We start from the raw sequence: 25,293 nt of genomic DNA, 5'->3' as shown, positions 1-25,293 counted from the left end.
AGTGATACAAGAACTTTTGAAAAATAAAATGATTGCAAAGAAATATGAATAAACAAAACAAGAACTAAATACAAAGAAGTGGGGGAAAAAAAGTAAACATCTTTGCAAATCCTCAAATCCCAAAGGTATTCTACCTTGTTCCCCCTCCCACCCTCCCTTTTTTTTTATAGTACCGTACAGCAAAAGACATTCAGAAGAGCAGACCGGAGTGAAAACACTCATGCAAAGAAAGCCTTTTTCACACATAGTCACTAACACAGGAAAATCATCTCAAACAACAGCGCTGTCAACAGTCAGTGCCTTCAGGTCTTTTAGTGGATGTTGTTATTGTTGTTTGCTGTTTCTCTACAGACTTTTGATTTGCTACTGTACTTGATAAAAACGATATGACAGACTGCACCCGTTAGGCTATCAAGTCTTCTGACTAGACTGACCTCCCACTTTTCTGTCTGTCCATTGGACCTGGGGATCCAGCAGTTTATTACCAACAGTCTTCGTTTCAGGACCCCCATTGACCAAAAGAAAAGTTCAGCCGGGAGCATTTCTGCAGAAGGACCGGAGCCTCAGGAATGAGCTTCGGTTGATATTCCATTATATAAAAAAAAAAGGCGTGATGTTTTTTGTTTTTTTTGGCATCTGTACTTATTCTTTTAAATCTTATATATGAGTCTACTTTTACAATCATTTTTCTATGCGGCAAACAATTAAAGAGTTTCATTCCAAAATAAAATACCTTTAACAAAATAATGGCAGCTATTAAAATAAAGACTATGGGAAACTATTAAAGTTAGAGGTCATATTAAGACCTGTATTTACAAAACAGTTCTGTTTTCCAACAATCACCTGTGATTTTGTGATATTAACTGATAAACATTTTTTTTTTCTTCTTATAACAAATATATCACATTTTGGAATGAAACCCTTCAATTTTAGATTTTTTTTCAGTCTCATATTTATGCACATTCAATCCACGTTGCATTTACTGTTGCAGTCTCTCAGTAAAAGTTATTTGATATTATAAATGGTCTTGCCATAGAGTCTTTTTCTTTCGCAGATATATTTTTATATATAGGGAGATCTCTACACAGACAATATGTATTTATGTATGTAATCCATTTTCTGTGGTTACAGTTCCTCTGAGCGGATAACATGGAACAGTGTGACATTGTAGAGGACCTGGTGGCCATTGTTCCAGGCATAGAGGGCTCGGTCACGTGGGTTGTAGTCCAACATGGAGATATGTGAGTACTTATTCTGGAAGGCAATGTCGATGTACTCGTAAGTAGAGGAGTTGGTGGAGTAGGCGTAGTAGACCTTGGTGCCTCCTGAGTAGCCGTTGGTGACGTAGAGAGTGCCGCAGATCATAAAAGACTCGCCGGCACTCCTTTTGGGGTGGTTGGTGGTCCAGCTCTTGATGATCTGCAGCGTGTTGGGGTTCAGCTTGCTGAGGACAATATTGCCGGCGTTCTGGTTGGTGGCATAGACAGCCCACAGGCCTCCCTCGTCCACCATCAGGTCAATGTCGGAATGGCCGCCCCAGGCGTAGTGATACGCATTGTTGAAGCCGGCGTAGTCGAGCTGCCGGGACTTGCTGATGGAAGAGGTGCGGAAGTCGAACTTGATGATGACGTGGCTCTGGAATTTGTTGAAGTAGATGGAGCCGTTGTAGACCACCTGACCTGTCCCTGACCACGGGTGTGGCAGCCGGTGGGACGTGAAGTTGTCTGACGCCATAAAGTCCTGCATCGACTTGTACTCCCGCACGAAGCGGTTGTTATGGTAACCATCCATGTACCAGACCTAAACATTGTAACAAGAGGGAGAAAGAAGAATTAGGATGGATCAAACACAGCAGTACTTCAGAGCTAGAAACCCCTCCCATCATCCTTCAGTGTGCCTTGAGTATCAGAATCACACAGTATGCAGATCACACGCAGAATAAATCAAATCACACCGTCAACAAGCATCCCAATTAAGTTAGCTCTGAGACTTCCTCCAGGAGCCGACGAAGCTGAGATCCGGCAGCTTCTGAATACAAACAGTCAGGATGACAGCCGCAGGGTGGCGTGAGCTGGGCCCCGCAGGGATAATGCCCATCATTCCACATAAAAGGCCTGTCTCAGCTGCTTCGACCCTGCTTCCTGCTGGCCCCTGCGGTGGTGGGCAGAGAGCTCTCGTTCCGGAGCTGCTACAGGCTCAAACACTTCCTCAGTCTCAGTGGGACTGAGACACCTGAAGCCCTTCCCCTACCTGCTTCCACGTGCTGCTGTGATTGACTTAAAAAATGATTCATATCAAGGAAGCAGGTCTCCACGGGCCAAGAAAAAACCCAACGTAAGGAAACCAAGAGATAAAAAGAAGTGGAGCAGACCTGTCTGCTCCCGTCAATTACATTCATTCTTCTTTGTCTGCCCTTTGATAACGCAGCACATCTTTCATGTGTTCTGCTCAAAATGTATTAGTTTCTACAAAAAAGTAGCCTTAACAGTATGCTAAATACAATCTTAGTCAGCAGTAAGCTTCAACCTTGCTGCTGAGTATATTCTAAAATATACACTTGCCTATGTTTTTACGACAATTAGCTTTTAGGAAACTCCGACTTTACACAGCTACGGCACTGTATGCTGCCGGTTCTTCTCAAGACTCTATCCCTTTTCCTCTCATGTGACATTGAGAGTTCTGTCTCTTATTAATGTGTCTCATAAAGCTGCTGCACAAAGAGCATGTTCATGCTTAGCCAACAAATAAACTTTCTTTATTTCCAGCTCCCTCACTTCCTTGTCCGCTGGGCAGCTTCCTGTTAAAACCACATAGATTTATCCTTGCCATTTCATTTTAATGTGTTTTAGTAATGAAAGCAGACCCATGTATTGAGCCAACAGAAGCCCCACTCAGATGCAATCAGCTCATAATAAAACCAATGGCCAACTGACACAGACTGTTATTAAATTTCACAGTGAGAGCTGACCTTCACCCACAAGGTCAACTCTTACTTTTGAGTCAGGAAAACTATTTGCGTTGCAGATCCTCGGGTATTTGTCTCTTGCACAAACAGGCAAGGGGGAGAAGGTGCATCAGCATTAAAAGTTCACGGCCAGTGTGGTTGTATTAATATTCTCCTCCAATGTGTGCATGTCAAATATTGTGGAGCTGCAACTAACGATTCTTTTCATCAACGATTAATCTGCCAATAATCACAATTTCTCAAGCCCAACTTGACATAAGTTTGACCGACAGTTTAACCCTTTAACACCGAGTGTGACGTTCAGAAAATGTTTACAATGAAGTTGAAACCAGTGAATTTTTGCTTTAAAAAGTTATTTAAACAATTAATCAAAATTGTTGCAGATTACCTTTCTGTCGATCAACTACTCATTTCAGCACTAAAATCCTGATATATTTGTTTTTTTATGTAACAATCTTTATATCACAAATCAATTTTAACTTCAAAGTGTGTAACAACAGTGAAAGTGCAAGAAATATATATTCACTGCTTAATTTGAGCATTGATTAAAAAATGGATACAATTCTGAATAAAGCTTTGAGGAAACTTACAATGTACAATATAATTGAAGATATCAACTGACTGCCACCTAAAGCAACACTGACATGTAACTCACGTTACAAAGTTGATATGGCAAACTATTCGCTAACCACTTTCACATTATACACAATCATTTGATCCACTGCTAATATAAAAATATGAATTATAGCAGCTTTAAGAATAGGACTGGATATCATTAATGCTGATACGATACTAACGTTAAGTAGATTTAAGAAGATACTTTGAGAAATGAACATGTTTTTCTAACATTAACATCTTTTTTTTTAATCAAGTAAAAGAAACCAAACCTCAAATGTTAAATGCTGTCTAAGCACAAGCAGCCAATGCAAGAAATTTCCCTGAATAAAAGACTCAAATTAGCAAACTATGATTTTAATCAGAAACTGTCTGATCAAAAAAGAGTCCAAATATGAGAAAATATGAATTCAATGCCAGCTTATGGTACTGACACATTTTGGTTCGATACCCCGCCGTACATTCAATATCATATTAGGAGATTGCCATCCATATTTTGTGTGACTGCTTGCAGCGGTACTGTACATACCCGTGTATCTCCTTCAGGCGCCAGGGGGTCAGTCATCCAGGAGCCGAACCTGGATCCAGACGTCTTGATGGTTATGGGATCGCTGATGCCCGTCAGTTTGCCACATGCTGCAAGGAAAGAAGTGAGATGGGAACATCTAGAGCAACACCCATTTGGGTATTTAGACTAAATCAAGATCTATTTAAAGGGATTCACTTTCATTTACTTTCAATCCAAATGAGTTTGCCTGAAGGACGAGGGAGTTGATGTCCAGCTTGTTGCTACGTCTCTGCCTTCCACTTTGTGTGATGTACTGTGCAAGAGGTGCTTATTATTCAGTTCACACATGCTAATGCCTGTTTTACTCTCTCTCTGTGTGGATGTGTGAGAAAGTGAGAGGAAGAGGGAATAGCAGAGGGAGAGCCTTTGTGTATTCTGCTCCTGCGAGCTGCTTGTAAACTGCTGTAGTGTTAATTGGTGTTGATTGAGGTGTTAATGCAAATTTGACAAAACTAACACTGGGCTCCGTGGCCCTCGTGACTGAGAGCCGGTCAGACTAATGTACCCTTTCTAATGAGCACAGACAGCAACGAGAGACATTATTTTATCGAGTAACAATACTCCACTGCAGCACATCCATTTAGACCTAGGCCGTTTTTCAGCCGATAGTTCGGAAAGACAGATTTGATGAGTTAATTTTATCTCATGAATGTAATGAGTCGTTCTGATATGCTAATTTAAAGAGTGGGACTGTGACGATGGCTCATTTTAAGTTTTCATTAGCATCTTTCTCTGTGAAGCGTTGCATCCATTAACCCATCACTATAACACTCAACATCCCTCTTTCTTTTCAACCCCTGTCATCTCTCTTCTTGCAGTTCATTGTTGTGAAATGTCCTTTTCGTCATACAATCCAGTATGTTCGTTTCCTCTGCCAGCCTTATTCTTTATTATCTCCGTGTTCTCATCTGGTCAAATTTCATTTACTTACATAACGAAAATTGTGGCTTTGCATATGTGTTTGAGTGTTTGTGCGTCTCTATGTGCGGCATATGTCGTGCCTGTGAGTATGTGTGGGCATCACACCTCGGCGGCGGCTGAGACAAACACATGGTCACATGAGCAGCATCTACTATTTCCAGAGGGGGTTGAGTCCCTTACGTAACCCACAGAGGGATTAGAGACAGCAGTAATACATTGGCCATTGATTTATTTATTTATTTTCTTTAATCAGGCCTCTATCTTTAGATGACACTACTACTGCGGACTGAGGGGAGCACGCTGATGGATCTGCATTCTGGAGATGCACACAAGGTCTAATCCCCTTTTGGCCTGAATTTGCCTGGGCCGAAGCAGAGGGAAGAGCAAATGGAAAACCTAATGGGAACTGGAGCTGATATAACAAAAACACCATCAGCCTTTACCCCGAAATGTGAGGATTTATATACAGAATGAACACTCAATGTTTGAATATTTGTTGTTTTTTTTTTTAATCTATAATGGGTGAGATCTGGGAGTTGTCAGACGAATAGACAGCTTGTGAACCTGATTTCCTGAACCACTTAGTAAAGTGAGCACACCCTAAATATTGATAGCAGAGCTGCGACTGGCAATTATTTTCATTTTCAATTAGATTTTTCAATCAATTAATCTGCCAATTATTTTTTTCTAACATTAACATCTTTTTTTTTAATCAAGTAAAAGAAACCAAACCTCAAATGTTAAATGCTGTCTAAGCACAAGCAGCCAATGCAAGAAATTTCCCTGAATAAAAGACGATCCATCGATTCATCGTTTTGTCCATTAAATGTCAGAAAACTGTTTAAAATCCTGTCACAATTTGCCAGAGGTGAAGTCTTCAAATGTCTTATTTTGTCTGACCGACAGTCAAAACCCCAAAGATATTCAGATTTGTGTGACAATAAAAAGCATCAAGACCTCACATCTGAGAAGCTGCCGTAAATGTTTCTCATTTTTACTTAAAGTTTTTACTTTGTCAGTCAAGTTTCTGACGATCAAATTGTTGCAGCTCTAGTCAATAGGAATCACTCATTGCACAGAAACACAGTGTGTTCACAGCTACGGCAAGTATGATTGGTCAATCTGTAAACTGCTGTGGATGTTTACAACCGTTTGCCTTCATTTTCTCCTCCAATTAAGTTTGCCCATCCTGCAGTTTTGTTTATCTCACATGATTTCACAGATTTCTGTAGTTCTCTTTGCTCTTCTCTCTGGTTTGAAGTGGGTGGGGCTTAATTGGTAAAAGGTGATGTCACGCACTTCTTTGCACCAATCAGAATTGAGCAACATTTGAACGAGACTCTGGCTGTTTGGTCATTGTCACCGCACCCATCCATTCCCAATGAAGCATGAATACCTTAAACTTAACTTATTTAGTCATTAATATTTCATGTTATGGAGAAATATTTCAAATTTGAAATTTGAAGTTTTCATGGGCTTTAAAGTTATAAAATACCAATTATTCTGGAATAAAGACAATTGAAAGAAAATTGAAACATAGAGATACGTTGAGTTTTTTTGTAAAGAGAGAAATATTGATTCTGTGGCATGTGAACCTTACTATAACATTATGCCATGTAATTCTATTCTCTGCAGAGGAAACAGAAGGTGAGAACAATGGTTGCAGAGCAGGTAGCAGAGGGGTTTTATGTGCTGGTATGACTTTCCTGCTCCATTCATCAGTTTCGGTGTGAAGGGGCTGGATTTTGCCTGAAGCTCTCTGTGCCTCCACATCGCTGGGGCACGACACAGGGTGATTTATTTATTTGATTATTGCCCAGCAAGCTGGCATGTCCCCTTGATCGATGGCCATTGTGTCCCGGCAGCCGCTGGGCTGTTAGTCTCTCCGGCACAAAACAGCTTGAAGGACAGCTCTGCAGGGACGCTAGTTACGCTCTTTCACTTTTCCTGCTCGCCTTCACTTTATCACTCGTTCTCCTTCCCCCTTAACACCTCCTATCAATTTCTCCCCCGTCGCTCTATTTCTTACTCAATACTCAAATTTCTCCTGCCCTCTCTATTTTTCTCTTTCTGTCCCCTGTTGTTGATCTGCTGATGCAAATTTGACTAGTGACCTTCGCGAGTTTAATCTCAATAACGGGAGTGTACTGGAGTGTATTTGTGTGCACTATGCATGAGTGCCTCTGCAATCGTGTGAAGATGAAAAGAGTAGCCACCCTCTGTTCTGACTGAGCCAGTCCCTCGCTGGGTGACCTCGCCTTTATCTCGTCTGATCTCACACACACACACACACACCCTGGAGTAACTCCCGCAGTTCCCTGCTCTCCTCTCTTTGGCAGTCTGACCACAGATGTGAGTATCGGCATGTGCATTGAACTGAGAGTGAAAACAGCACAAGACAAGACCCCTCCAGAGGTGGCCGGTAAAAAAACATTTAAGTGTGTATGCATAGATAACAAGAAATAATGACAGAAGAAGTAACTGGGTAGCTGAGATTAGGCGTCTGCATTTTTTGTACTCTATATATTCAATTTAAATACAATCACTGTGTCTTGACTAGATTTCCAAAAAGAACAGTAGGCATTTTAACCAAAGGTTTTCCAATTTCTTGCTGTCATCTTGCACTGTGAATAAGTTGAAACAGGGACACAATATACCCGTGATGTGCGGCATGTAAGTGGCTCTGCTCTTGTAATATATCTTAGTCACTGCGGTGTGGGTGTGCATCTATTAGCACTGTGGGCTGTGACAGAGGTGTGAAGAGACTGAGACAAGGGCTAAAAGCAAAGATAAGACTGTGATGGCAACTTGCAAGCTGAGAGCGCTGTCAGTACCTCTTTTCCTCTGTAAGCTATCCATTGTATGGTTGTGTGTGTACCTATGGAACCATGTAAAACACCTTATGTCTAATACTGTATGTAAACATCTCATCTATTGTGTCACAGGAAGCCAGTTTTTGTAGGATGCTACTATAGACTCATACATTAAAACTAAATTTGTGCTGCCCTTTTCGGGCTGCCACTAATAACTAATTTCATTATCAGTTTCGATTAATGACTTATTCTATAAAATCTCATCAAATTGTGAAAAAAGTCAATCACAATTTTCCAGAGCCTGGAGTGACAATTTCAAATTGTTTTCTTTGTCCGATCAACAGTCCAAAACCCAAAAATATTCACTTTACAATTACATAAAACAGAGAAAAGCAGCACATTCTCAAAGTTGAGGAGCTGAAACCCAGAAAATGTTTGTTTGTTTCTGATTGATAAATGACTTGAATGATTTAATCTATAATAATCAAAAATTGGTGATTGATTTTCTGCCAATCAACCAATGGTTTCAGCACTAGTGCCTTGTTTTTTTGCAGGAGAAAATATAGAAGTCATCAGGATGTAACTCCAGTTCTATGCGTGCATGCGTAGCCCTCTAATGGACTTCAGTATTGGTTTACCCCGAACATGTTAGAGTATACCAATAGCGAAGTCAGTTAGAGGGCGAGCATGGACGAAATAGAAACATAAAGTGTCAATGACGAGTGTGTTATAAGACTGTGTAATATGCATTTGAGTATCGCAGCCACACATGATGTTCCTGTGATGTTCTGAATCATGTGAATATGCCTGAGGATCTCTCTCTGGTCAGTCACACATACTGTACGTCAGTGGAGAGTGTTTGTGCATGCACGTGTTTGAAGCAAAGTGTGTGCCAACAACTTTCTGTGCCTACCTAATTTTTGCATGCATGCTCGGAGTCTCTCCTCAAGATTTGACACTCTGTTGTGGAGCTCCTCGTAGTCATAGGCCCCCATCTCCTCCTGAAGTTCGCTTAGAACTGACGTCAGATTCTGGACCTCCTCCTTAAACTGCAATACCAATTTGGCATCGGCTTTGTACTCCTCCAACACTGGTATCAACGGTCTAAGCTCCTCCATTTTCGCTTTTATGGCCTGAAAGGATTAGAATAAGCTCGGTTGAGTTGTCATGCGCGACAAAAGGAGACTGTCCATAAAAGAAAAAAGAAAAGAAAAGAAAAAAAACACCTGTCTGAACCTGACTACTCTGACTCTATCCTGCCTCTTCACTGACATGAAGACCCCCTGTTTGTGTCCATGTTCTGTGTTTGTGTGTGAACAGCTGTTTTTTTTGTCTGTGCAGGTGTGTGTCTGAGCAAACAAACCCGGAAAATATTCTCCGCCCGCTGGACGAGCAGAGCAGGTGGCTCCGTCCCCGGCAGTGACCAGCCGTTAAAAAGCAAGCCCTCGGTACACCGACAACAATTGGGAAAGCTCTTTATTGGTCATCATCGTTTAAAATGCAACATCGTATTAAGGGTTACATGCTTTTACATGTCACACACAACAAAGTGTCTCGAATTTTACGTCTATAGTTTTACGTATAGATTTGTTGAGTAACCAAATATGCATAGACAAAAGCCAAAGGAAAATAAAAATGAATAACAGCAATTAATAATAGGAATAAGAATAATAGTAAATGTATTTACGTTTGAAAAAAGCTTTTAGATGAAAAAACTTTGACAGCAGTAACATGCAGGAAGAGATCAGTGGTGGGTTGGTTTGGGAGAGGGGTGGGGTTTCTTAGTCTTAATGGTGCTAAAGGTAAATTAACTGTTTGACGCCCAAATGCTCTCAGTACTGTGGCCCAGTTCAGTGGAATCTGGAATTGACCTGCCTCTTCTTCCCTGTGGCTCTCTTTACATGTCTTAAAGTTAGCCCTGCAAGCAAGAAAATGACAAACTGTTGACAGGGGCTGGAGCTTGCTAACCTAGCTAACAGACACACAAACAAATGCACGCACACACTTAGTATATGCACTTAAAGACATGTTACAGAAAAAATTGCACGCATGCACTGGATGTGGCGTTGGATGCATGAGGTTTTTGAGCATGCTCAGGTGACAGGATCACACAAATGTATCGGTGCAGGTAAGATGACACAAACACTGAAGCTGCTTTTGATTCAGAGTAAGAAGTGTGAGTAGCTGAAAATAAGGCTGGGTATCAAACCTCAGTACTTTTTTGGTGCCGTCTGAACAGAGTAGCAAAAACGTAGAGGTGGCATCGAATGCCTCGTCAAATTCGTAATCTTGTTTACTTACTCTCTGATTGTGAAAGTTCTTGTATGGCTGCTTGTGTTTAGACATTTGAGAACTTCTCTTTAAACAGAGAGCTGCGACGATTACTTGATTAATCGATTATTCGATCTAATAATTGTGACAATAATCTGCAGATTAATCGATAATGAAAATAATCATTAGTTGCAGCTCTAGCTCTAACTATTTTGCTAATTGGTTAATCGTTTAAGTAATTTTTCAAGCAAAAATGCCTCAAATTCCTCAATTCCAGTTTCTCAGTTGTGGAGATTTGCTGCTTTTCTTTGTCTTGGACTATTAGTCAGATAAACTAAATAATATGATGATGTCAAATTGGGCCTTAAGAAATTCTGATTAGGTATTTTTCATAATTTTCTGACAATTAATCAATGAGCTGAGATGACCATCTGCATATGAATTGATAATAAAAATAATCTTTATTTGCAGTTATAGATGAAAAATGTTTGTATCATGGGGATACCCTGCCCTACCTACAAAATATCTATTCAAAATAGATTCATCTTACTTTGATTGGACAGTAAACGCTTTAAGAAAAAAAAAAGATTAGATCAAGGATGTGTGTCCTACTTTATGTGCAGACATCTTGGTGTCCACTGTACAAGGTAACACTGAGTGTGAACAACATGTCGCCGCTATGTGGTCATTGTGATAAACATAAAATGCTTTATTGAAGTTGATTTAGGATTCCATCACATGGTTTTATACAGTGAGCATGTGTGAAATAAGGACATGAATTCTTGAGTGTATGTTATTTAGCCTCTTTGATTGTGCATGCATTATGGATTTCTAGGTATGTGGAATGGTGGTTAAGGCAACTCTGATACATCATACAAAGTGGGAACACACAAACACAAGATGGGTAAGGTTGTGTGGAGTGGGCTACAGAGCAGCTATGACAGAATGGCGGTTGAGTCAATGGCTCGGGATCTGGCTCCGTACCTTGTATTGCTTGGCGATGTTCTGCTTGTGGTTCTCCTCCACCTGCCTGAACTTGGTCTCCAGACCGCGGAGCTGGACCTCCATCTTCTCCACATACTGCAGGTCCCTCTGGGTTCGCTGGTCCAGCACCTGGATGGACTGGGTCATGTTCTGGACCTGCGGTGCCATACGGACGGACACATTGGACTGGGTAATTAAATACATCTCTGTTTGGGTTTAACTAGAGCAGTGAGCATGAGAAAACACAGACTTTCAATATGTTGTTTTGGCTTGGCTTTCTTCTTGCAGTGATTCACAAACTCTGACATCAGGCCAACTAGTCAGGGGCCTCAGACACATGGTGGAAGTGTAGAATGCATACTGTTAAGACACTTGGTTTCTCCAAAACTGTTGTGGTCCAGAAACTCCAAACTTGGCTTAATCTTCTATTTATTCAGAAGAGATCTGTTGATGTCTGTATATTTCTGGCAGCTTGTGTGAATCAGCGAGCTACTCTACATTATTTGGGGATTAGCTCCATCTTAAATGTTCCTTTTGTGTAAATGGGGTCGCCTTAGCTTCCAGTCTATGGGTATTGAGCCGGGTTGCATCATTAGATGTGTTGTTTTGGATGTGTGCAGTAGGATAGAAACTCACAGGGAGTAAGCGTATAGCTGCCTCCCATGATGCCTGTTGGGTTTCCAGGGAGCTCATTAGAGCATGATTCCTATTCTTGTCCAACGGGCACAGAGGTGATTGGAAGATCATGAAAATACAAGTAAGCCTATATGTGTGTGCACACATGTACACATCTTTGTAGTTGACATACTTTAGGTAAAATGAGTACAGGTGGTTACTTTGGGCATTGCATGGCTTTGATCGGTGGGGTCATGTGTTGCTGAGGAGTTAAGCGGTAATTACCTTTTCTAACAGCTGCCTCAGTTGTTTGGTGCGGGCATCCCGTGAACACATGGACTGCTGGGGCGCCACCACAGTGCAGACACACCTTCCCTCGCTATCCTGGGCTGAACTGTACACCTGCCACGACTCCTCTGGGTTTGCTGGCAACACCTGAGGACAAAGGAGTGGATAAATAGAGAAAAGAGGGCAGTTGAACGGCGATGCTGGAGGAGAGGGGAGCAAAGAAAAACGGCTCAGACAAAAACAGAAAAAAAGACAAAGGGGGACACTTTACCACCAAACGCACATCCCTGTGCTTGTCTATGAAATGACAAAGGAAGACACTATTTTCCCATTAAGTGCCTGTTTGATGCTAAAGCCGTATCGCATTCATCACCATCTGGACACCACAAACCATCAGGCTCCACCCGCTTTGCACCATCATACAGTATATTTTAAAGCCACACAAAGGGAAGATGCAGCCAATCAAAGCCAGCTGAAGCTACTCCCGTTATTCAGTGGGTTGGGTGTGTGAAAGCTCTGAGTGTAAAGTGTGACGTGTATGACGTCAGTAAGAGAGGTTTTTTCCGAGAGAGAGAGAGAGAGAGAGAGAGAGAGACAACTCCAGTTACTGACCTGCTGATCAGATAAGACTGAGAGAGTGACTTTGAGAAAAAGATATTCATCACCGCATCAGCGATAAAAAAAAAAAATCACTGCTGATTAATTCAATTAGTGAGAAGTAGTGACTTCACAAAATCCAAAAGGAGCAGTCGCAGCAACTGTCAGTCAGCGGCACTGCTTTCTACCAGAGGATGTGCTGACAAGACAAAGAAAATCACTATCAAGCACCTGCCTTGATATCCCAGTGTCCCTCTGTGCTACTCAGTCAGCAGGCTACTGCAACAAAATTGATCACTAAAATCTCAAAACTACTGTAAAGATGTCAGAATCTTCTCAAAATCATGAAATAAACAACACATTCAGTATAACTGAGTCAATATCAGCTCTTTGCTTTTACTACTTTTTTTTTTATTTGCCTTCAACATCCATTGTTCTGGATTTCAGTGCAAACATCCACTTGTTATACCGGCACAGAAGCAGCTCGGAATCTGCCAGCAGCCTGACAGAGAAACAAAGAGGAGCTTCATCTTGACTCTACAACAGCGTCTTGGCTTTGAGCGCCTCTCATTCACACAGACTGCGAGAGGAAGACTGAGGACTCCCGCTGTTTCAGACAGGGAAAAAATAAAAGACTGCCTTGAAAATTATCACGTCAATCCCCTAATTTTCCCACTATGAATCTCTATATTTATATCAATACCAGAAAGAGGGGAAAAAAGAAGCAAGCGATAACTTCCCAGTCGCCCAGTGGCAGCTGGAGCAACATCAAAACGCAGGAGGAAGACCATTAAGATGCCTCTCCAAGTCTTTTCTACTTCTGCAGGCGCCTTTCGAGCGCATCACGTTGACGGAATCTCTCCTCTTAATTATGAGCCAAGCGCACTGAAAAGCGCACACATCTTTGAATTGTAATTTCATTGCAACAGTCGACATTCATTCAGAAAAGAAAACCCAACCAGCCGCAGGAAATATGTGAAAACTTGCGCACTTACTCCTGTGCTCCGGTCTGGGTACCCTCCCTGTGCCGCCGTGAGCTTGGTGGTGTTGAGCCCCACCAGAGAGGGGAGGGTCTGCGACATCCAGTTGGTGATCATCGCCATGGTGCTGAGCACGACGCCGATCTTCAGCAAAGGCACCGACATCTTTGCGCTCTCTGCTTGGACTTTTATTTAAGCCGTCTTCATTCTACAGACTCCGCGGAGAAACAGGGGAGGCGAGTCATGTTGCCCAGAGCAGCTGGCTGTTTCACCCGGGACTCCGGCTCGGCTGGTCTTTTTTTGGACATCTCCAACGAAGCACTGGACGCGATAAGGGACGACCGAAACGGGACGGAGGTGAAGCTGCAACACTTGATCCAAGTGGAAGATAAAGAGGGAGACGACCGAGAGCGGCAGCTGGAAACGTCCACTGGATAGCTCCTCTGCCCGCGTTGTCCCGCACACTGCTGCCTCTCCGGTTCACTGTTACTATTTCGTTCACGCCCGACGGTCCGCCTCCTGCCTCGGTGCGCTCTGTGATTAAGTGCCACTGACTACACACACGGGCTGCTCCAAATGGATGAGAGGAGGAAGGAGGAGGAAGGAGGAGGTACTACGGATCTATCTATGTCGCCAGACGCAATGATGTCAGCCAGGTTGGGGTCCGCTCATGGTAATATCTGGGATTGCGCCTGATTCGCACATAGCTGCCCGACACAGGCTGTCTGTCTCCAGAGGGAATGACAATGAGCAGTGCGGCTGAGGTCGGCCGACACTGATGCTGAGGGATTATTTATAGCGGACAGCGACATTTTCTTCCTCCACTGCCCCGAAAGGACACGAGGCTCTCTGTTATAGAGGCGAACCTCCTCGGACCCCCCCTGCATGGTAAAGCTGCCCTCTCATTTAAACTATACCAATCACTGCAGTGTGTGACTCCACAGCCAACATGTCAAAATGAACATGAAAACTTGCGCAGAATGTTGCATTTCACTGACAGCGGGGCGTTAGGGCTCAGTGTGGTTTATTGACGGGTTACTGGATGCACTGAGCTCAGACAGAGGCTGAGCTTTGAATTCGTGTGACTCTGGCGCCATCGTGTAGCTGGTTTTGGTGTTGCTTGAATAAAAAGAAAAAGGGAAGGGCTTTGAAAATGCAAGGAAGCAGCACAACATATGCAAAAACAAATGTGTAGTTATAAAAGATAACCCCGTTGCATTGGCTTTACATTGCATAAATGTCAAATTTATGCACTGAATATATGTTTATTAGACTCAAAACATTGTGGGTGCATTAGCAAGTGCAGTTAAATGGTGCATGTTTTTTTGTTTAGATCGTTAATGGACTCAAAACATTGTGGGTGCATTTGCAAGTGCAGTTAAATGGTGCATATTCTGTTCAGAATTACATCTCTCAGAAATGACAAATAATTCATATAGAGTCTAAGTCATCAACATGGCCAACAGGCTGATGCTGCAGCCTATGGGCTAAATTGCAGCACTGCATGATACATGAGGTCCCCAGAATAGCAAGAGTGGCTCTGTGTCCGCAGCTATTTCAGTCAGCTACATAATGCATTTCTCTGGTAAACTGAAAGATGGAAGTGAGTGAAGTTCGCACTCACTGCACCTCCACCCCCCCAACCCCCCAGTCCCCTCTCTTTCTTTCGTGCAACTCTTATCTCTCCTACTTCTTTCTGACCTTTGAGGTGAGAGTTCAGTAGAGATGGCTCCACAGATTACTCCACAGTTATCGGCAGGGGTCAGCTCACCGCTGTGCGCCGCTGTCCAGAGTCCAGGCTATAGTCTTGTATAATATGGTGCAGTTCAGTACAGCACAGCGGCCTCTAATGACATGGCTTTCAAATGGATACAGATAGTTTTCTAAGCTTCGAAGGCGTGGATCCAATTCAAGAAGTGAAACAAGTGAGCAGAAGTTGAGGTTCCACCTCTAAGAAGAAGCCCTTAGTATTTAACACAACAGCATCAGGAGGAATGCCACAGGTGCACTGGTAAAAGATGGCTGACTCAATGAAGAAATCAATGAATCAATCAGTCACCAGGCAGTCAAAAGACTGTTTATCAAGAGTGATTTGGAGAGAGATTTGTAAATTAAGACCACAGTCTTTCATTAGTATTGAACTACAACAGTTATTGCAGAAGGATTGAAAAAGCGGGGCTTTATAATTCTGTATACAAGACCTCAAATGTGCAAACATAATAAAAGCAACAATTGCACAATGCTCAGTTATGCAGTCCGATACAGTAGTCGTGCATACATAAGATTGTGTTGATGAAATTATATGTTAACTTCTTGAGTTGTAATGTTGTGTAGGATTTAGAGCAGGTGAACAGTGTAGATGTGGCACATCTTACAATATAATGCAATAAAATAATATAAAGGAAGAAAACACAACACAACACAGCCGTAGAAAATATCAACAAACTGGAACATTAAAGCTTCATAAAAATGGTATCTCTGGCTGGGCTGTGGTACTGTATTGCAGTGTAGCGAACAGGTGTTTAGATTGTATTTATACAGTGGGGGAACCACATTGACACGCTCAATATCCAATGTAATAAGTGTTCATAAAAGTAGTGAAAAATCCCATTTCCAGCCTGCAAGTGAACTACAAAATGCACCGTATCTCCACCTACTCCTCTTCTGCTGGCTTTCTCTCTCTTTCTCTACCCCCCCCCCCCCTTGCTTTGTCGCTCAACCAACCATACTGAATAATAAATAGCTTCAACCCCAGCTGCCAATCACACCACGCATATTGCAATTCAGCTCAACTCCATCTCAGTTTCTCACATAAAACTGGATTGATTTTTTTTTTGGGGGGGGCGGGGTTCATACATTAAAAATCCTTAACTGTTTCAAAATGTTCCCCTGCTGGAGCCCTTATAGTTTAAGCTTGAGCAGCATACTCACACATGAACTAAAAACATGCATTCTTAATTGTGCATGCAAACGAATCTAAAACCTTAACATGTGCAGGTGTTTTTACAGGAAGTCTTTGGTGGTTGCTTGTAGGATGAGCTATGGTATGTAGGTTGCATGGTGTCAAAGGGGCGGCTATAGCGGGGGCCATCTGTTTTGTCAGGTGCCTGTGAGATGCTTTAGGATGAGGGCCTGAAGCCATGCGGGGAGCCACTAGGTGAGGAACAGATGCCGCTCTGGCTGCTTACTATTCTTCTCTGTGCGAAAACCAAGCAGCAGCCAAATCCTTCAGCGGAGGGGATGGAGGTGAATAGATGCGAGTGGAATTGAAGAGGAGAGCATGCTACTAATCAGGTGTCTCCCTGCTCCTTCGGCCAGATGTTAAGAAAAGAGCCACAGCTGCCCGACACTGCCTGAAACTCTGTGAGACTTCTGAAGCGAGGTGCTTAATGTGTTTATTAAGAGAGCGTCATTGTTCAGCATCAAAGTTCGAGGCCATACAGCCTGGATGGCTCCTTTTTTTTTTTTCTCATGAGTAACCCGGCAATAAAAGGCTCTCTATCTTTCTGTCTCTAGATACACCTCTCACTTTTTATATCCGTCTTCAAACAGAGCTGAGACGTGGAGCGGCCTGGCCTTCCTACAGTGAAATGTACTGTAGGTTTCTATGGCAGGCGCAGTATAAATAGAGCCTGTCAGTGTATCTTGTGTTTCTGTTCTCCTGGAAGGGAGCGGACAGGCGAGGATGTGGACTAATATCGACTTACCTTCAAACAGATGACACACACACTCTCTCAGGCCATCAGAGAAAGACTGTGACTGTAACGCGGGCCCTGACCTGTGCCGTGCAGGATCTGAAACCGACTGTCACGAAAACCTAAAGTGAAACACGCTCTCTTTCCCTCCCTCCTCTACTGACTGATGGCTTCCATCAATCAGTGCAAATAGCCCCATTGTTCGATTGTGTCAGCATTTTTGTGTGCACTCTGCTGCTGCACTGTGTGTCCAGCTCACATTATAAATGCTGCACATTTGATGCTTCAACGTGGGGAGATAAAAAAGGAAATCGCGCCAGCAATTAAGTGTGTGTAAGGTTATAGCTTTGATGAAATTACAAATCAAGTTCCACATGAATGTCAAAACCAAGCTGTTGCTCTGTGAATAAAGGATGTTCCGCTCACGGCACACTGGCATTTCTCATAAATTTGTGGAAATCAATTGGTGGCATATTTCTGCCAAAGCAATATTACATCAATATTGTTCTAACACATTGGTTATCAGGGCCAGCAGGGTTTGCAGCAACCTGCTTCCAACACGTTTTTATTGAGTTTGTCACTCGGAGTAGAGTATATTACAGATACACTGGGAACAGAGATTAATTTATTGATAGTACCTCAGTGGCACAGTAGATTTTTTTTTTTAGTCTCCTATTACCAACCACAATTGCATTCACACAACAGTGAAGCCCATGAAATATGACTCTCTGTTCAAGCAAGGGCAATTAAATCCTCAAATTCTTCAATCCAGTGGTGGCAGGGGCCTGGCAATAAATAACCCCCCCCCACACACACACACACACACACACACACACCCTGATACTGTTTGTGGGAATTTATAAAGGCAACAGTTTAATGCAACAGGAACTATTATATGTGTTGCTGCAAATGGCCTTTTAGAGAGTAATTACTAGTTCCTGAGATGCATTTTAGTGACCAGTAATTTTGTTTACTACTCCTGAGCTTGGTGGCACACACACACACACACATACACACACATACACACACAAGCAACAGTAAGTCACACTGTGGTCATTGAGCATGCTCAAAACACCTTCTTTGAGTCACTGCATTTGATTGTGGAGCCGTGATTTAAGAGCAGAAGCCCACAATTCAGTGGCCAACAATGGCCTTTTTTTTAGGCAAAGCTGCAGGCAGCACATCGCATTAGAACGGCCCTGCAGCTGATTAATCTGACCATTTGCTGATGAGGACAGATCATGCAATATTCCCCCTTCTATCTGGCCCCCGTTTGTCAGCCCCGGCGGTGGGAGATAACTGAACAGGGCTCAGCTGCCTGGATCTATCCGCGCCCGTCAAGCACAATGCATTCACATCATGTAATCCCACCCGTTAATCTCTTTAAACGGGGGTAGAGGGCTAATTCACCGGGGCTCTTTATACGAGGTAACCGGGTAATCTCTCCGGCGGATCTGGAGCCAATTAAGCTTCTTTTTTTTAAATGCAGGAGGTGGAAAATGGCGTTAAACAAACAACAAAAACCTACTTGGGTGAGTTCTGTGCCCATGAAGATGAGGAGAATCAGAGTCAGGAGCTTGCTCGCAGGCTGCATCTCTTGCCTCCGGTGTGCGTGGACCAGCGGTCTCACATGCAGATCGAGTCCCTTTGCGTCCCCCCGCACAGCAGTCCTTTCCTCCCGGCTCTCTTTTTGCGTTGCAACTCGCTCGCTTCTTCTTTTTTTTTTTTTCTTCTTAATTATTATTACTAATATCTGATCCCTCAGCAGCCCGGCAGCAGAAAGCGACAGATCTGTTTCGCGGACTCGTCTCTGTGCATATTCATTTCATATCGGGAGCCTATCTCCGGTGCCTCTCCCCTTCCTCCGTCTTCAGTGGCCGCACTTATTTATCGCTGCGACGGACTGTGATGAACATCGGGCTAAAGACGCGCAAACGCTGTGGCACACACAGCTATAAAACCTTCACTCTGATATTGCCAAAAGTTTACCTCCCCGCCTCAAGCTGCCGTATAAGCTCTCGATGAAAAAATGAGAGTGACGGCGCTGTACATGGTGCTGAAAACGGAAGTAGCATCGCCGAGAGAGGGAGATTTAAATTGGCAAGAATACAGGAGGGAGAACGCCTCTCCAACACGACCTGCTGTTAGTCTGTGAGAGCAAAAACTGTTGCCTGATCGAAACATCTATTCTTCATTGGGGTTTTTATTTATTTATTTAAAGCAACTGATTCAGCAAAACAGTTTCATAATAAAAAATAGTTTACAGTCTTGGATATAAGAGCAATGTGTAGGCCCAGTCTAAATCTTTTTAAGTGGTTTATGCTTTATTTTATCATTTTCTTTCACTGTTCATGCTCTACATACATTTACGTTTCAGAAAAAAGCAAACAGTTAAAGAGTAGGCTAGTCCCCTCCAAGATGATTTAATGTGAGGGCTCGGATGTAGAGGCTGGGCTACTGGTCAGTTTGACAAAGTGTTGAGTATTGATGAAGTAATGAAGTAACTAATGAAGTAAAAGTAGCAATACAACAACAGCAATACAAGTCAGGCAATCATAATTAAATTCAAGTACAAAAGTATTAGCAAAATGTACTTGAAGTATCGACTGTATGGCTAATGTTATATCATTGGACATGATACCTATTACATCATTTGATTATTATTACTGATGGATTAGACATTAGGCAGATTAGGCAGGTTCAGTTGAAGCCAATTTGAACTAGTGTATATTCTGTTGGAGAGGTCAGTGTATAACATTGCATCATATGGTTTGATCTTCAAAGTAAACATAAAATAAATAATACATTAATAAATAAATGCGATGGAGTAAAAAGTACAATATTCCTACCTGGAATGTAGAGAGAAAGTAACTGAAAGTAAAGTAAATGAAAATAGGTACAAGTACCTCAAAAATGTTCTAGTTGAGTCTTGAGTGTACTTGAATTTCCACCTCTGAAAATCAGGCATTGGAATTAGGCCCCAGGGTGTACTGCATATTTATTAGAATGATTATTAGATTGATTAGACCTGGAGGTAGAGCAGGTAGTCCACTAATCACAGGATTGTGATCACACCACACGGCAAAGTGGCCTTGGGCAAGACACTGAACCCCAAATTGCTACCGATGAACAGGCCAGCACTTTGCATGGTAGCTCGCTGCTGTCGGTGTGTGAGTATGTGTGTGTGTGTGTGTGTGTGTGTGTGAATGGGTGAGTGAGAGCGCTATATAAATGCAGCCATTTAGACGTCTTCGGGACCGTGTGGGCATCTCCCTGACCCTCCTGTTAACTTTGTTGCACCTGTAAGGGCGGGACAAATTACTTCTTTATCTTTCTTATTGGATTCATTCCGGTGACCTCATGTAACACCCATTATAGCTAACCCTTCCACAAGTTCAACATGAGCAAGGGTCTCATCAGCCAGAATAAGATGGGTGTGCCTTTAATTTTAGGTGTCAGGGTTAAATGAAAATAACTAGTGTGTGTGTGTGTGTCAGTTTAACTGTATGCTTTATGCCTATGGAGCTATGCAGAATACTAGGTAGGTTCCTGTGTGGACAGTCCAGTACTTATGCCATTGTGAATGTCAACAATAGGCTCTTAATTGGGTGGTCATGTGGTTCTGAAGCTGTTCTGCCTCTGCCTGACTGTGACTGTCTGGATCACATTATACACTAATAGCTCTCAGCTGAAATGAATTCTCTTTCGGGGGCACTAAGATGCATAAATCACCTGGGTAATGGCATCAGGGCAAGTTCATATCTGTGTTCTCTAATGCAGACTTTCATTTGTCTGTTAGCAGATTTTGGCTGGTCTGTGCACCTGCACGAAGCAATGCGAGGTCAGACTGAGAAGAGATTTAAGCTCTAATGGTAGGATAATGACTTTCAGGATAATGAGTTAAAGTGCTGGACACATGCTTCTTGGGCGTCTGATTGAGTTTGCAGCTTCCATGATGATCTCCATCACATTAGTAGGTTGAATGCGTGCAGGCCATAGTACGGGCATGTGCATGTACGCACAGATGCATGCACACTTGTGTGCTACTAGCAGTGCTACCCCTAACTGAGTTCCAACTCACTCAATGAGGATTTGATCATGGGGCAGGGGAATGAGCTCGGTGAGTAATGAAAGTGGAATGCTCCAGACAGAAAGAGGAACATTTGTTTGGCTGCAGGAGCCCTTCCCTGCGTGGTGGTATACAGCCCACACACTGGACAGCAGGAGGCACATCTCACTGGCCAATATTAAAGTTTCTCTCAGAAGCATGAAGCCACAGTGGATACCACTAAGCACAGCAGACCCTTTAATCATGCCTGATGAAATGTTCTGTTATTAAGAGTTGCAAAGGAGAACGGGGAATGTGCATGTGTGTTTGTTTGTTTGTCTCGTGAGCGGGAGAAGACACCCAGCTCCAGTTAGATTAATTAGTACACAGCGGTTCCTGGCGTATTTTTACCTGGCAGTTTTTTGCAAAAATAAAAATCCAATTATGGTGACAGGTCTGATTATTCTGGGCACCCTAGTTTAGTGTGAAGTGAGGACAAGCTAGTGTGACTCCTCACTTCCTAGTCTACTGATGCTAGTAGAAAGAGGATTGCGATGAGGGCAGTGTTGAACAAGTGCTGAATGGAAAAACAATCCAAAATTCTGAATGTCAACACAGGAAATAGGAGATGATGGAGCACCACTGCGACTTGGAAGAATTCGATGAAAAAGCTGTTCAAACAGAGCACAGCTGAACAGGGATGTTGATTTAATGTGGCTGCTCATATGGATATTTTTCCTCAAGATTTATTTCCTGCCCATTGAGCTCAGAATGCAAATTGCTGGATTGTCTTGTTTGCATGCTGATGTATGTAAAATGTCTTCATTGCAGGTGCAGTGGAGGGGAAGTCACTCTGAGTAAAACGCATGTGCAGCATTAACGCTGCATTTATGTTCATTTACTCAAGTACTGTACTTAAGTACAACTGTGAGGTACTTCTACTTTGGGTGACTATTTCCATTTTACGCTTTTGTATTAAAAAATCTGAGTACTTCTTCCACCACTGCCACACACACACACACACACACACACACACTGTTTCCCTCACTCTCTTTACTCTTTTTTCTGATTGAAAAAAAAGATGAGATTTGGCATAGTTATCCAAGTTTCATGGAAAATTTTGATTAACCTTCCAAAATGTGTCCTTATTGGAGAAAGTGCCGGGTTCTTTCACCAGTTGAGTTCTTTCTTCTTCCCAGTTAGGTTTTGCGAGTAAAGTGTGTATTTATTGTGGTGGAAGTAGCCGGAAAACACTCAGCACTGATAAAATAAAACACAAAACACTGATGGGTTGAAGATTAAAATATATTGTGTACAAAATATTGAAGGCCATACCTTGATACAAAATTCAAAGGGAAGTGTTTCACGAAATAATTCACTGTTTGTAGTTTTCCAGCAAACAAAGACGCCGTAGATAATTGCCTCCCTGTTTCTTACAGACAGTCACTCAATGGAAAATGCCAGATTCTTGCAAGAGTCAGATTTCAACCCCAATATTACCACAAGACGAGACACAACAGTGTGTCTTCTTTGACATGTCCAGAGACCCTCTTCCAAAAATCTGCTGCACACCCCAGCAGCATTTGGTATTTAAACCAATACAGTTCCAAAGGCATATAACAAATACAAAATGAATAAATGATACATCTTAATGCTTCATGCTAGTTTACTGTCACAGTATGTGTGTGTGAAAGAGAGTGGGAGCGAGAGACAGAAAAGTGAGTAAAAGAGCTCCAGTTTAAATTTAGGTCCTAATAGAATTTGTGTCTTTCCTCTCAGGCAAGCTGCCATTACTTCCCCCTTTCATCACTCTCTCCGTGTGCTCTCTGCGGGGTCGATGCAACAGATAGCTATTAGAGCTATGTGTCACGTGTCTATTAGGTCTAAGTAATGCCCTGTTCATTTAGTGTGCCGCAGACCTGGTCTGGCTGGATCCAGGACCTTGATCAGTTCTGCGTTTACAGGGAGAGCTCCATAAAAGTGTGATTTAACAGCCCCCCGTGTGTTGATCTTGAGTCAGTATTAATGCATTGGATAATCACTCTATCAGCATTCAGCCTTCAGACCTTGGGAGGATAAAGGAGAAAATGCCCGAGTGCTATACAGAGAATGAGAAAGAAAAGCGGAGGGGAGGAGGAGGGAAACGAGGAAATGAAAAAAAGCCAGAGAGAATTAAAGGGAACGGAGATGAAAAGATCTATCTATCCAGACAAATGACAAGTAGTAGTGTTCATCAGTTTTAGCAGAGATCTGACAATTATCTCTTTAATGGTTACCTCTGAATTCAACCAACACCTCTGTGAAACAATGAATTGCACTTCCTGAGTTTCATGTTGGCAGCTGGCGTCAATGGTGCGGCTGCCTTTCAGAAACTGGAGATATTGAAGGCCATTGGACAAAGATAAATATTCTGGCATAAAGAGCTGGATTCCTGCAGTTGCAAAAGCATGTTCTGATGAATGATGAATCATTTTTCACTCATTTTTCTCCATCCGGACAGATTTGTGTGAAAGCCCCCACCACCACCACCACCACCAAAAAAGGCCTTTGACTTTGACGCAGGCAGCCATCTACTGCAAAACATTAGATCCGATGATTACATGATTGTACACCAGCTGTGGGATCTTAGACTGTGTTTACAGCATCAGATGCACACAATGAGGCAAATGCCTTTTACTCATGGTGCTCCCCATGCAGGAGGGTAATGTCACCAGACACACTTCGAGAGCAATTCAAGAGTGATTTCATCGATGTCAAGCACATTATACGGCCTGTCCAATCACCACATCCAAAAATCATTAAAGCTTTATGGGAAATTCAGAATCACAGAGATGAATTATATCGTTAACATCTAACGTTCCATGACCTAACCTCATTCATTAAAAAGAATCTCATGCTTTCTTTCTTTAAGACTATTATCTCACTGAATACAGTCGAGGACTTTCACAGAACGCTAAAACAGTTTTAGACATTTCTGCAATTGACAATTCGCTAAACACCTCACCCCAACAGCGATTGTCCAATCATAGCTTAGCAACAGTAACTTGTCATGGCAGATCAAGCTTTGGATTTCTCCACATGTTGAAGTGGTATGCATAGTGGCTTATTAGCCTTTCCAAAACAAAAGATACAAGAGCAAAAGTGTGAGGAAACAGTGATATAACATAAGCCGCAAATGTTAGCATGCCAATTATCTTCTACCCAGGGTCACTTCCAAAACCAAGCGGCATATCATCAGCTAACTGCATTATCATGTGGAGTTACATTAGATAAGATCCTCCTTCAGGCCTGGGACATTGACTGTGTAGTATTTTCCTACTGCAGAGAATGCGATTGAAAAAACATATCCGATCTGAGTTCAGTGTAGCATTAGTATCTTTGTGCTAATTTGGGGAGTTGACTGCAGCAATCCCGGCTCAGTCATTAGCCGAGATAGCGTTAGATTTGCTAAATACATTGGTTAGTCCACATCCTCAAAGCCTTTTCTCTTGTAACATTAATACAGTTTGAAAATACCAACAATAAAGCATTACCCATAATTATCATAACATCCGTGTTGCCTGTCCAAGTATGTTCCTCTGTAAGCTAAGCATCCAAACAGGGTATGTCAGAACTAAATAACTAAATTTCCCCTCATCATACCGTGCTGTATGTAATACTGGGGTTACCTACCCTGCTGTACAAAAACAATGCTGCTGATTTATTTATATGCCTTCCTCATGGATCATCAGCTGATGAGGGTGATGACACTTTGCCTGGGAAGTGACGCTTTAGCCTCAGTCCTTACATCATGTATGTAGCCATCAACGGCAAATAATATTTAAGATCTTTTTATAGAATTCTTGTTTCAAAACAGCGTTTTCAGTCACAGAGGTAAAGATAATTACCTACTACCTAGCTAGCTATGATAAAATAAGCCAGTTGTCCTTCCAG

At 42.4% G+C, this 25,293-nt stretch overlaps 1 protein-coding gene across 2 annotated transcripts; it reads right to left on the bottom strand.

Annotated features, from left to right (window-relative positions):
* Positions 1–1,125: 1,125 nt before the first annotated feature.
* olfm1b (olfactomedin 1b) lies at positions 1,126–18,906 on the bottom strand. 2 transcript variants are annotated; one of them, XM_070924366.1, is made up of 6 exons: positions 18,841–18,906; positions 12,038–12,187; positions 11,138–11,293; positions 8,796–9,015; positions 4,110–4,216; positions 1,126–1,800 (listed from the first exon to the last, which is right to left on the bottom strand). In XM_070924366.1, exons 1-6 carry the CDS (start codon positions 18,904–18,906, stop codon positions 1,126–1,128), a joined length of 1,374 nt encoding a protein of 457 aa, XP_070780467.1. The 2 variants fall into 2 exon arrangements, with proteins under 2 accessions (XP_070780467.1, XP_070780466.1); XM_070924365.1 differs by lacking the exon at positions 18,841–18,906 and adding an exon at positions 13,633–13,782.
* Positions 18,907–25,293: the final 6,387 nt, after the last annotated feature.

This window comes from Enoplosus armatus, chromosome 18 (assembly GCF_043641665.1).
Source record: "Enoplosus armatus isolate fEnoArm2 chromosome 18, fEnoArm2.hap1, whole genome shotgun sequence".
NCBI classification, from domain to species: Eukaryota; Metazoa; Chordata; class Actinopteri; order Centrarchiformes; family Enoplosidae; genus Enoplosus; species Enoplosus armatus.
Note: the sequence above shows the minus strand (reverse complement) of the source record. Positions and strands in the feature narration are given on the sequence as shown.